The 14,117-nt window shown below is 42.4% G+C and overlaps 1 protein-coding gene across 1 annotated transcript in view; it reads left to right on the forward strand.

The window, feature by feature from the left end:
- LOC147733011 (uncharacterized) overlaps positions 1 to 14,117 on the forward strand; it is a 176,746-nt gene that overhangs the window by 71,426 nt on the left and 91,203 nt on the right. Inside the window, exon 2 of the mRNA XM_086957566.1 lies at positions 8,495 to 8,563. Within this exon, the coding sequence (XP_086813692.1) occupies positions 8,495 to 8,563 (69 nt within the window). The remainder of the gene's footprint in view (positions 1 to 8,494; positions 8,564 to 14,117) is intronic.

Raw genomic sequence — 14,117 nt, forward strand, 5'->3', positions numbered from 1 at the left:
TTAAAAAAATACTGTACCAACTGTTGCCCTGTGGAGCTAAATTCATTCATAATACATACTACGTTCGTTATACATAGGATATATAACACATGGATAAATAAATAAACCAATATACAGACAGGAGGCCGATGTAAAAAACAGATATCATAAGACAACGGTTTTCCTGGCAGCTGTACAATATGCAAGAAATATGTACAGACAGGAGGCCATAATAGGGACTACATAATGTCCAAGCATCAGACTGTTATGGCTTTCCTGGCAGCTGTACATTTTACATTCTAGGTCCACTTAAAACCCTGCCGGTGGGAGTAATTATGTGATTTTGTGGCTGTGGTGTTTTTTGCATAATTATAGATATGCTAGTTTTGCCACATAATCCATCGTCTGTCACATAATCTGCAGATTTTAACAAAAATAACATTTTGTTTCTAGCTGAAACGGTTCAAAAGTTAATAAAAATGCAACAACACGTTGGAGCACAGTGGAAGGACCTGTGTAAAGCTGTACTGGTCACCTTTCTGCTGCTTATTGAAATATATTGAGTGTAAAATTGATGCTAATGTCATACAACTCAGGCCCAGACAGTGTTACCAAGTTTAAAAATGATGAAACATAAAATAACACTATTACAAAAGGTGGTGCATTGTGACGCATAATGTGCCTTTTCTTGCCGCATAATTTACTCAACCCTGCCACATAATTTGGCCCTCTCAGCAGCATAATTCCAGTGGCCCTGGCTATATTGCATTCGACTCAATGAGTCGAATATGGCTACTTTCCGACTAGGATCAAGGTATGTGAGCTCGGCATCAGAGGTGTTGTCTCTGATAAATGTGTATGTCTGTGGTGCTTAAAGACTCCTTATGTAGCTTCCGGTGTGCCTGTCTGTCTCCCTAGAGACCACCTCTTTGTGTTTCTGTTCGTCATGTCACCTCTGTTTGCTTCAGGCAAGAAGCCAGCTTTCCGTCACGTGTAAACAGCTTTGTGTCTGCGGTATTTGTCAGCAGTAAAAGCTACGGTGGTATTTTAATTTTTAAGCGGTAAATTGTGCATTTTTTGATGTTAGCACCATCTCGCACTAATCGTTGTATTTTTTCACTTTTGCTACTGGTATTACATCTTATTCGGTAATAAGGGCGCTAATTTGTTGCAACGGCTGGTTAGTTTAGGGAAATCTTGCTCTGTTTTATTTTAAAATGTGCAATAATCAGTTTTAAGGTTCGCGTCATCCATGTTTTTTAATGTTTGCTACAGCTATGTCATTCAGTACAGTTTTGCACCGTTGCATGTTGCTGTTTTGTTTCAATTGGAGAATGCATAGGGTGTGCTTGCCTTGTGTTAGCACGTGCACAGTTCATTTAAAGATTTATTTTTTTGCTAGAGTTGTTTTATTAAATACAGTTTGCACCATTATACGGCCCTGCTTTGCTTCATCGGTTGGACTGCAAAGGGCGGGCCTGTGTTGGGATGTTTGTAGCACATGCAAGAATACTGATGGTTTTAGCATCAACCCCAGTGAAGTGAAGCGACAGCACCGTCCTTATTTCAGAAAGTGTTATCATTTCCCGTATGTTGCTGTCTTAATGTGTGGACCATGCAGCGCTAAGGAATCTCTGCGAGTGCAGCTTTCTATATTTTTACTTCAAATATTGAGTGTAGTGTATTTTTAAATATTCGGTACACATAATTTTTAAGTAGTTGTGGCTTCCAAGCAGCCTCTGTATTATAGACACCAATCAATTTATAAAACATATATATATATATATATATATATATATATATATAAATATATATATATATATATATATATATATATATATATATATATATATATATATATATATATATATGTATATATATATATATATATATATATATATACTTGTATCCATTTCACATTTAATAAATACTTTAACACCGTGCAAACATTAACTGTTTAATTAACATATGCAGAAAAACACAAACTGCAATCCCTACAGAGACAAGGCAGTAGTCAGAAATAGTGCACAACTTTGTATCATTTGAAATTTCACTAGCAGCAGTGAAAATACAACATCCATCCATCTATCTATCTATCTATCTATCTATCTATCTATCTATCTATCTATCTATCTATCTATCTATCTATCTATCTATCTATCTATCTATCTATCTATCCATCTATCTATCTATCTATCTATCTATCTATCTATCTATCTATCTATCTATCTATCTATCTATCTATCTATCTATCTATCTAGAAAAAAAGGGTGGTATCACACATTTTTTATTTAACAAGAACAATTCCACTTCCTGACTTTTCATTCTAGCATCTGGAAGTACCATGGTGTGGGCGCACTTACACCAAGATGTTTTGGTGCATATGAATTTCGATGTTGTGATGTTGCTGCTCTCGTCCATGTTGCAGCTGACAGTCTGTTTGTCGAGAGGGCTGTTCAGAGTGTCTTAATTTGTGTCCGTCCGTCAACGTCTCTCAGTTCCTCCTGGGTGGCTATAAAGGATTGTGGGAAATCTGAGTGTGTCCTATGAGAGGGGAGCTGGACCTGGTTGGATAGTGCGCTATATAAATGTTTTTCTTACACACTGAGACAATATAAGGGCCAAGGATGAGCTGAAGACACTGAAGAACAAATTTACCAGACGGATCACTATAGAAGGTGAAGCCTCTCGGTGGTAACAGGGGCCTTGGGCTGGGACCCAGAAACAGGGGCACCTAGTGGTGGGAGATGGTACTTCTGAATCGCGACAATAGAAGTTTTCTGATACAAGAATATTGTGGACAAAATATCGAAAGGTAAACACGTATAGAAAAAGTGTACATTTACTGTCCACAACTCCACTTCGACGTACCATGAAGATATATATATTAATATAGTTATATGTGGAGTAAGGTATGTAAAATATTTATAACGTGTCCATCACTCAAATTAATTTCATATTTTCCTATACTAATTCACAACAAATCCCTTTTGGGTTACAGAGTAGCGAGTTACTGCCAAAAAAGCACTTTGACGCCTCCTCAGAGGTAGTAAGCACTATATAAATGCATTTACAATTACTATTTACTTTTAGATATTTCAGTTTCAATATTTTGTCCTAAATATTTCCAAACCACAATATTCTGTCTTCAATATTCAGGGGGCACATACGGAAGGAAGGGCAGTGGGTTTGTGGATTCATTGCCATCGGAACGCCACTCACTTCCTTCCATTTTTTTAATACCACCACCTTGCACTCTATTTCCGTTTTTATCATTTTCTTGTATATAGTGAAGTGATGTATCAGTTTAAGCAAAGGTCAATGTGGCTAAATGCAACGCAGTAATAAAAAGCTCAAAGAAAAAACGGGAATCTATTTTTGGGTGATGGGGGGAGGGAGGGACGTGGCGCCTCCCAGAGCTTGAGTGGCTTAGGTAGATAAGTCAAAGGGACCAGCTGGGATCTTCTTGGGATAGTAAAGAAGCTTAGCGAGGTGGGGGAGCAGCACGCGCCTCCCCGGCTACCCTTCTGCTGTACATTTGCAAAAGTCTAGGAGTGTAGGCAGAGGTGACAGGAGGCTGGTCTGTGAGGAGGAAGAAGGAGCAAGAGCACTTGTTTAGTGCCCTACAATCAAACACTTTAATATAAATGGGACATGATGTTTACAGGCAGGAAGTGAGGCTTGCCAAATGTAAGTGGATGGTGTGTCCTAGGGGAAGTAATGAATGTCCAGGAGGGCCAGATCCATGCCAGATATTCAGGATTGCCTATATATGTATGTATTGGCACTTTTATATAGTGCAAACTAAGCTGTGAAACAACAAAGCACTGTACACCACATGAGGCGTTGAGAGACGTTTGTGGATTGTGTACATCAATTTGGGATTACACAAATACATTTTACACACATTTAGGGACAGGCAGATTAAGTGATTTACTTGGTATCACACAATATTGGTTTAGTGCCAAACTCAGGATTCAAACTTGGGTTCCCAGGTGCTAAAGACACCAGCTCGAGCTGATAGACCACATCTCCTTAATTTCTGATGACAATGTAAATGAATTTCATTTAGTTTCACTGCGTGTAACACCATCCGATGTGGATAGTCTGGAATCCTGGCTTGGATCTGGCCCTCCTGAACTGTCATTGGAACCCTTTGAGTATAAAGGTAGAGTGAGTGACGTGGTCTTATTTCTTATTTTTATGGAGGTTTCGAGCGCTCAAGTCTCAAGATCTCTGAATATGTTGATGAGCCCTAGGAGCAGAGTCAGGCCAAGAAAAGTGGTGGAGTGATGGGTAATACAGACAGAGTATCAACAGTACTTAATTTGTAAAAATAATAAGTGCCAGGGCCCTTGTCAGGAGGCCACTTCAACTCACGCCACCCATAGCTCGTGCCCGTGCTGCCAATGACAATACAAACACAACTACTAACCATTGCACTCCTAGAAGTGTGACGGTTCAGACTATTCCAGGCCCCCAAAGCTATAAGAATGTCTTGGACAGCGAGTGTTAGTCATTTTTTAAATATATATTGAATTTACAAACATCTGTTGTTGTACTCATCTCTATATTAAATAAACAGCTCCACCATGTGGCAGACTGAGATAGGTGCCCATTTTGACAATTAAGTGCTGATGCCGAGCACCGGCTCAAGTTAAGCACTGACAATGACTGAGGAAATTGCAGTGAGTAGACTGAGTAGGCTCTCAACCAGGTACCTTCATTGCTCAGGAACCAGAGGCAAAGATGTGACACTTTCTGGTGGGTAAAGTGAACTGTACCCTGGGGTGGAAACTCTAGAAGAGGGATTTAAACAAAATATTTGAGTGATTGCTGAGTACACAGCCAAGGTTCAAATGCAGCCTATTGAATGGAAATGGCATTGGAACATACTAAGTTGTGAAAGAGAGGGAAAAGCTTGAAGGTCAACAGAGAGATGAGAGATCTTAGCAACTGAAGACTTCAAGGTTTACAAAGTATGCAGTGGATGCCATAACGAGAGCTGAAGGGATATTGGGGTGCCAAGGATTAGAATTAGGTATAACTAGAAAAAACAGGCATTGACAACACCAATAGATCTAACCTGGACAAAATGTGGAGTGATTCATGTTCTATCTTTTATTGCAAGTACATGCCATAAATAAAACACATGGCACCTACATGCATGCATTAAAACGTTTTCATAAAAAACAAATTAAAAATTGTATATGTTTTTAATAGAACAGTCCTTGCCTTCCTATCGGTGAGCACTTAGCACAGGTATACAAACCCTTTTTTAGTTTTATTGCACATTTCAGGAAAATCTGATTTTTATTGTCACAAAGAAAACGTACTACTGACATTGAATTACTATAACTTGAAGTCATAGTTTAAAGAACGAATGATGACAAAATGCATACAAAATGTATAATGAAATGAAATAAAAAGCATTAGAAAAGTAAAATATTGACCAACCTGACTTGGCAAAGAAGTATACCTCTTTTTCCGTGGATATGACAATGTAATCATGTAATCATGCAAAATGGAGTCACTCACAGCGCAACATAGCATTGTTTTGTAATCTTCACCTGCCTGCAGGTATCTGGCATGACTTTTGCATGTCTTCATGCACAATTTTCAGTCAGACGACCAGTGAAATGTATTTAGCAGAATGCATTAATTTTTCATTAAAATTACATGTTTCACGTAGAACAACAAAAATATTTTGCCCTCAACTATTCTGTAGCCCACCTCTGCACTATCAGCCGGACGGCGGGGGCCTCATGTGAAACATTAAATCCAGTTACGGAGAATTCAATGGCATGATAGGCACAGTTCTGGTGGCCACATCCAGTGTTGTATCTAGCCCTGGATGCCAAATTTAGAAAACTTTGCCAGATTCTAGGCATATATCTAGAGTGTTATATCAAGACTTGTAGTTCACATATACAGCATTGTGTCCTGTTTGCAAGGCCACAGTTCAAAAAAGGATATATTCCACATATAAGGGATCACAACTGATGCATTGTTTAAATCCAATGTCATTTGAAGGGGTGTAAGTCAAGCCAAAGTCGAAAAGAGATTTCTAGTTAAAATCCATACAATCTTATGTAACCCTAATATATACAAGTGTAACTTCCAACAACACCATGAAGGTTTGATGATGTGAGTGGACCAGGTGAATTTACAATGTCTCGCCGCGGTAGGGGGGCATTTCATTTTCCTACTCACCGCAGCACAAGTAACCCTTGATGGCAGGCCGAGGAAACATGGAATCGCTGCTCTGGACGCATTTAGGCTGCGCAGGGAGTCCAGGCGGGCGTTCAGTCCTGCGATCCTACACCGCCATTTCACCAAAATGACATTGTGAGGGAAATTGACATCACATGCCTGTTTATCACACACAGAAAGCGTTATCATTGGAATTTTAACCTCCATTACAGGCCATGATGCATATTTTCACTAAAGTTTGTACTGAAAGCCGGAGGCTGTAGTAAGTTGATAATAAAGCTCCTAGATTTCCATTTTTATTGATTTTCTACTTGTGCAAAATAATCCGGTTGCTGGCTTGAATTTATTTTTTAAAGTGGAATAAAACAGAAATTATGTTTTCCTTTCTGTGTCTACCCATGCTTTCATACCTTACTGTAGAACAACAGCTGTGCTTACTGACAGCAAAGAGATATTGAAAAATGATGAGATTTCCTAATAAGTCTTCACCAGGTTAAAACGTGCTAGTACTACAATGCTGATGTGTTCAGGGGGAGGGTGATCTTTTATTCTGTATGGCTGCTACCAATCTACAATGCTCACTGCGCGCGTGTACCTAGATCAGGAGAGTATATGTGGAAATACACCAGCTGCAGCTTCATTTTTCACCCTCATAACAAATGTTTATAAGTACTAAAATATGAACAAATGATATGGATTACTGCAGCTGGTAACGTCACAAAAATAGATTAAAAACCATACAATGGAGAACACCAGTTTATAAATAATGATTGGATAGGTGCACAGCTGATCGGCTGCTACAAATGTCAGTCCAAGGCATTCTTGCTTTTAAAAGATCTGCAGCCAGAGAGGTTGAATCACAGGGGCCATGAGGCAAGATAAGGGGAAGTCAACCAGCGCGGGCTGGCTTCCAGGGATGCAATGGAAAGTGAGCCGCTCAAGGACAGGCCTTGGAGAGGCTGGAGGCGGCGCGGGGTCCTCTCAGCCTGTAAACATGGGGCCACAGGGGCCACAGCCTGCAGCGCCGGCAGGGCTTTTTATTGCATGGGCATTTCCCTGGTGGCGGCTTTGAAAGCCCAGAGTTGCCCCCTGCTGCCTCTGTCGCTTTCCCAGCTCCCGGAGAGTAACTGAAGCAGGCCCGTGGAGGCTTGGAGGGAGAGAGAGACAGGAAGGGAGGGGGGAGGTAGAGAGAAAGCGATTACAGAAGGAGGAGAGGCAAGAAGAGGGAGAGAGGGAGCGAGAGGGAGAATGGATATAAGGAAAGAGAGAGAATGCACAAGGAGGAAGGCAGTAGGGCTGGTGTGCGCATTGGTGCCAGAGCTGCTTTTGGTTCCCCCGTCCGCCCCCGATTGCTTCTACCTGGAGGAGGCCCACTGAGGTACCGCCTCGATATCACTGACGTCATCCCCTGCCACCCACCACTCGTGCAATCAGTATTCGCTATATAAGAACGCAGAAAAAAAAATTCATTTCTTAAACTCAAGAAGTTCCGATCACAAAATGGATGCCGTCCCGTGCCACTCATTAGGAAGACTAGAAGATAAGGGCTCACATCTCCAACAGCAAATACAGATGTGAAAGAGAGTAGTGCATCATACACAAGCATACACTACCAACCCTTCCCCAATCCAATCCACACCACCCCCATTCTCCAATCCGCACCACCCCATTCCCCAATCCACACCATCACCCATTCCCCAATCCCCACCATCACCCATTGCCCAATCCACGCCATCACCCATTCCCCAATCCACAACTTCCCCATTACCCAATCTACACCCCATTCCCCAATCCACACCATCACCCATTCCCCAATCCCCACCATCACCCATTGCCCAATCCACGCCATCACCCATTCCCCAATCCACAACTTCCCCATTACCCAATCTACACCCCATTCCCCAATCCACACCATTACCCATTCCCCAATCCACACCTTCCCCATTACCCAATCTACACCACATTCCGCAATCAACACCATTTCAAATTCCCCAATCCACACTACCCCGTTCCCCAATCTACCCCACCCCATTCTCCAATCCACCCCACCCCCATTCCACTGTTAACACCACACCCATTCCCCAATCCACCCCACCCCATTTCCAAGTCCAATGTGTACATAGAACACATAAAGTGTGATCCTGGGCATGTCATTCCTCCTCACCGAGCACTAGAACATTTCCCTAACGCTTTCCATGAGTGAAGGAAGGATGGTTCAGACAGATTGCCATAGCTCAGGAGTGAGTAAACTACTTTGCATCCACCTGTATTTGATCACACTGTCTCTGCCTTCTATCCACAGATCGCCATGTGGTCAACGGGAACACGACCGTGGAGCCCTTCCCTGCAGGGATGGAGATGGTCCAGTTTGGTGAGTTCTCAATAGTTTACTTATTCCAAGAGTTGAAAAAAGACCAGTATCATAGAGTACCTGCAGGTGTGAAGCGCTTCATACCCCTTACGATGCACTAACATACATTTCTAGACGGTAGCACACTGCTCTGTGGGAGTGCTGTGAGTGGAAGAGAGTGTGTCTGTCATATGACCTTAGCGGGGAAGTATTTTGATGTCTATGAGAACCAGACTTGTGCTCTTATTGTGTTTTTTCACTGTGCAAAAGTGTGGATTTACAGGAAAAAGGAGACAGAGGTGAGTGGCTTTAGGTTTAGATGCTAGCCTAAGAATGACTGGAAAGTGTCTCCCCTTGCCAATCCATTTCAGGCTTCCTTATTTACCGCCCCCCAGGACCATTAGGTCAGTTCTGCGAATCCTTAACGGAACACTCGTACACCCTGACCGCAACCAACTCCTCATGCTTGATCCTGGGCGACCTAAACATCCATTTCGATAAAAAGGAAGTCAAACAGACCGCCGACTTGACAGCAGACCTTGAAACCCTCCAATTGAAACTACTGGGCCATCTACCCACTCACACCTTGGGACATCGGTTGGACCCAGTATTCACCAACATTCACGACCTTACTATTCGTGATCCTATTCCAGTCCCCTGGTCTCACCATCACCTCGTTCCTCTATATTGGCAGATCACCCGCGCCCCTCGCACTACCGCCCCTCCCAGTAAACCCTCACGATCTTGGTCTAAACTTAATGTAGAAACCTGGAAACACCACCTAGAGAGCTCCCCTCCTGCACCCAACAACAACCTCATCAGCGCTGATGCAGAATTCTCAGCTTGGATTGCCAACTCCCTAGACAAAACTCTCCCCCAAAAAATTTCCTGTAATCCACGGAACAAACCCACCTCCCCCTGGTTCACTGATGAATTGCGACTACTAAAAAAAGCCTGCAAAAGATCTGAAAGAGAATGGAGGAAAAATTTCGACCATACCACTAAAACCAAATATAAAACTACTCTTCTCACCTACAAAAAAGCAATCAAAGTTGCACAAATCAACCACTTCGAGGAGAAAATTAAATCTTCTCACAACTCAGCCCGGGAAACTTACCAAATAGCGAAGAAACTACTCAAAACACCAGATCCTCCCCCTCTGGTGGAACCTTCAGTCACCCGCTGCAACGAACTTGCAGAATTTTTTAACTCCAAAATTACTAAAATCATTAATTCACTCCCCCCTACCTCTTTTAATGCCCTCAGTGCCCCCTCTGACGTCAACCCACCCAACAATCAGCTGTCAGCATTCACTCCGCTCACAACTGACATCACTCTCCGCATACTCAGTTCTATTAAAAGTGGCAGCCCCTCCGACCCTGCTCCGCTGAATATCCTGAAACTAGTCGGACCCACTATTCTACCTAAGCTGACACAACTCATCAACGACTCACTTTCCCTAGGCATTGTTCCCCCCAGCTGGAAAAGAGCTATGGTGAGAGCATTGCTCAAAAAACCCCACCTTGATCCACTAGAACTTGGCAATTACAGGCCAATTTCCTTACTTCCAGGTGTCAGCAAAATAGCTGAGAAACATGTTAACCTAAATCTCTCCCAATACCTCGAGTCCAACAAACTATTGGAACCCTCCCAAACAGGATTCAGGCCAGGCCAGAGCACCGAGACAGCAATATTAGCGGTAGTCGAAGAGGCAAGGAAGATCATAGACTCAGGGGGATCAGTGGCAGTGATCCTCCTGGATCTTAGTGCCGCGTTCGACACCGTTAACCACTCTATCCTTATCCAAAGACTCAAACACCTTGGAGTCACAGGAGTGGCTCTGGCTTGGTTAGAATCCTTCCTCAAAAACCGACTCTTTCAGGTGACAGAGGGCACCTTCACGTCCAGACCTACAGCCATCAACTGCGGGGTACCACAGGGCTCGTCTCTGAGCCCAACCCTTTTTAATGTTTATATGTCCCCCCTCGAGAAGGTCGTCGCCCCATATGGCATCAAACTCCTGACATATGCCGACGACACTCAACTTGTGGTCTCCCTTAACCAGCAAGACCTCTCCATTCCCAACCTGCACACTTGCTTGATCGAAATAACAAAATGGATGAGTAGCTCCCACTTCAAGCTGAATAACGAAAAAACTGAGATCATGTTTTTAGGCAACAAATCTTTATACAGCTCCACCTCCATATGGCCGTCAGCCATGGGCCTCCCCCCTGCGTCTAAACCAGAAATTAAGAGCCTGGGCATCTGGTTAGATGAAGAACTTAACTTCTCAGCCCAAGCACGGAAAACTGCTGGAACCTGTCACGGTCTACTAAGATCGGCAAGAAAAATTCTACCCTTGCTTCCGACTCAATCCCGTAAACTCCTCATCCACTGCCTTGTACTATCTCGTTTGGACTATGGCAATGCCCTATACCTAGGGGCCCCCAAAAAAGTTCTAGCAAAACTCCAAACTGCCCAGAATGCGGCAGCCCGCATTCTCACAGGTACCCATCGTCGCTGCTCCGCCAAACCATCTTTGAGGGCCCTTCACTGGCTCCCCATCCAAGAGAGAATTCAATTCAAGGCTCTCTGCACGACCCACAAGATTATGCACGGCAAGGCCCCTCCCATACTCCAAAATCTAATTTCACCTCACACCACCTCTAGAACTCTCCGCTCCTCCAACTGTAATCAAGCCTCAATCCCCAGGATCAGAAAAGCCCGCTCAGGCGGCCGACTGTTCTCCCTCAACGCTGCCAAACTTTGGAACTCGCTCCCCCCTAGCCTCAGAGCCCAACCTAACCTTCTCTCATTTCGTAGAGCACTCAAAACATGGCTGTTCCCATAAAAACATCTCTCACTAGGTTTTTGTCTGTCAGCGCTGGGACGCCTATGGGCAGCCATGCGCTCTACAAATCTGTAAAATAAAAATAAATAAATAAGTATGTGTGAAAGGTTCTGTTGCAATACGTGTCTTGCAGAGACTCAAGACCTGGCTCTTCGACGGAGAAACAGCACCTAGATACCCCCTGGTTGACAGTGCTGCACTTTACAAATGCTGATTGATTGATTGATTGACTGTTCATGGATGCCTGCAGCTTTGGATTGGTTTGTATCATACAATCATAGGGGCCGATTCACAGAACTAATCTGAGACAAAATCCTAAATGTACTACTTTTGGTATTCACAGTTGGCATTTAGTAGTAGTAAAGTTAGTATTTTGTCTTAAATTAGGATTTTGTCTTAAATTAGGATTTTGTCTTAAATTAGGATTTTGTATTAAGCTAGGATTTTGTCTTAAATTAGCATTTTGTCTTAAATTAGTATTTTGTCTTAAATTAGGATTTTGTCTTATTGCCAAAATTTAAGACAAAATCCTAACTTAAGGCAAAATCCTAATTTAAGACAAAATCCTAATTTAAGACAAAATACTCACTCAGTCAGTCAAAACACTTTATTTCGGCAGTTGCTGCCATAAAAGTACAATGTACAACATTTTGTTAAAATGATCATCATAAAATGACAAACTAGTAAGTTTTAAAAAGCAAAGAAATATGGTAGTAAAAATTGAACAGGGGAGAATAGTAGCAATTTATATTTCAGATAGCAGGTTGAATCCCAACATCATGGCGGCAAGAGTAACATCGTGCACCCAAGCAAAGATAGGCCATATAAACATTGAATATGTGCAAATATCACATTTGAGGGCAACATTAACGGCATAATAAGCATCAGCTTCCGATAAAATAGACTATTTAAAAATATAAATAAACTAAGATAGAAATTTAAAAAAGAATGGGAAGGATCAAAGGGCACCATTAAAATCAGGATAATTAATCATATAAAAATAAAAAACATCTAGATTCTCCACTCTAACCAATCACAAAACACCTACGTTTGCACCACATTGCAAATAGAAACTTAGCAATTGTGACAACAAAGACTGGATAAGTATCATATTTTAATATCCAATAGACCTCACTGTGACTTCTTATACCCAGATTCCTACAAAGTTGAAGAACCCATTTAGCCCTAGCAGTCCTACATGCAGGACAGAAAAAGATCACATGGATCTCTGTTTCTTCTACGATTTTGCATCCGGGACATAACAGTTTTTTTGCTCCCGCCAAACTATTCGTAAATGCATAAAGTGGAAGCGTCCCGTGCCTGAATTGGAGGAAGAGTTTCTTGGAGGCTAAGGGTTGGATAATATCAAGGACGGGCTTCAAACTATAGCACTGTTTAACATCCAGGAACCTAGAGGTAAGACAAGATGAGTCTATAGACTTAATTATACGCTCCATCCTAAGTCCATTCAAAGCAAATGTTAGGGTTTGTTTAGAAATAGCTAGACAAGTCTGTTTGGGTACCATCCGCAGATCATTTCTCCCTATTTTGCGGAATGCATCCCGGATAAAAGTCAACCAGGGAATCTTCCCCGCCCCCCTAATAAGCATAACTGATTTTAATTCCTCTTTATAATTTTCCAGTTCTGGCGTGCTCAATAGCCGTCGCCAGTACTGGAGTGGGCGTAGAGCGATCAAATCAGCAATAGGGGTGACGCCCAGATCCATTCTTAGAGGGATTAAGGGGGTACTTTGTGGAAGCCCCACAAGTTGCCTTAAAAAATTATTTTTCGTCGCTGTCAGAGTGTTGTTAAAGCAGTGGCCCCATAGTTCCGCACCGTACATAGTGGTTCCCCTTGCTTGAACCGTGTATATTTCTACCGGAGTGCCACTAACTTTTAAGGCGCAACTTCTATGAACTTTTAAAATCCCCCCACTGGCCTGAGTGTGTTTTAAATTTGCTTTGATAATCTGCGGCCCCCATTCCATTTTATCATTTACAGTGAGGCCCAGGTAATCAAATACCGGGACCCTCTCTAGAGGCTTAGAATCCAACTTTGGGTGGGGACAATTAGTAGAATCCGCATGGAAGGTCATATACTATGTTTTTTTTATATTTACCTCCAGATTTCTTTTCTTGCAAAACGTGCTAAATTCGGCTAAGACACGCTGCATCCCCATAGATGTTTTAGAGAGGAGCAGTGTGTCGTCCGCAAACATCAATGCAGGGATTTTGCGGTTACCAAGTTTTGGGGAATCTATATCCCTAACAGCTAACAGATCCTTGATTAGACCGTTGAGGAAGAGGGAGAAAAGTGTTGGTGCAAGGACTCAGCCTTGTCTCACCCCCTTCTCGACGGGTAAGGGCGCTGATAATTTACTGCCATTCCCAAATCTTATCCTGGCAAAAGTGCCATCCTGGAGTCGTTTAAGCTGTTGGCAGAGGTAGGGTGGTACTCCCATCTCAAGCAATAAGCTCCACAGCTGATCTTGATCTACCATATTGAAAGCAGATTTAATATCCACGAACGTTAGGTAGAGAGAACCGCCTCCCAACATTATCGTTTTCCAATAGATCAGCTGTAATCTAAACAGCTGGTCAATGGTTGAAATTTTGGTCCTGAAACCTGCTTGTAGGGGAGTTAACATATTATGATTGTTCATCCAGGTCTGCAATCTTCCCAAAAGAACACAGCAAAAATCTTTTGTGTTACATCTATTAGGC

Source organism: Lissotriton vulgaris, chromosome 2_1 (genome assembly GCF_964263255.1).
Source record: "Lissotriton vulgaris chromosome 2_1, aLisVul1.2, whole genome shotgun sequence".
Taxonomy (NCBI): Eukaryota; Metazoa; Chordata; class Amphibia; order Caudata; family Salamandridae; genus Lissotriton; species Lissotriton vulgaris.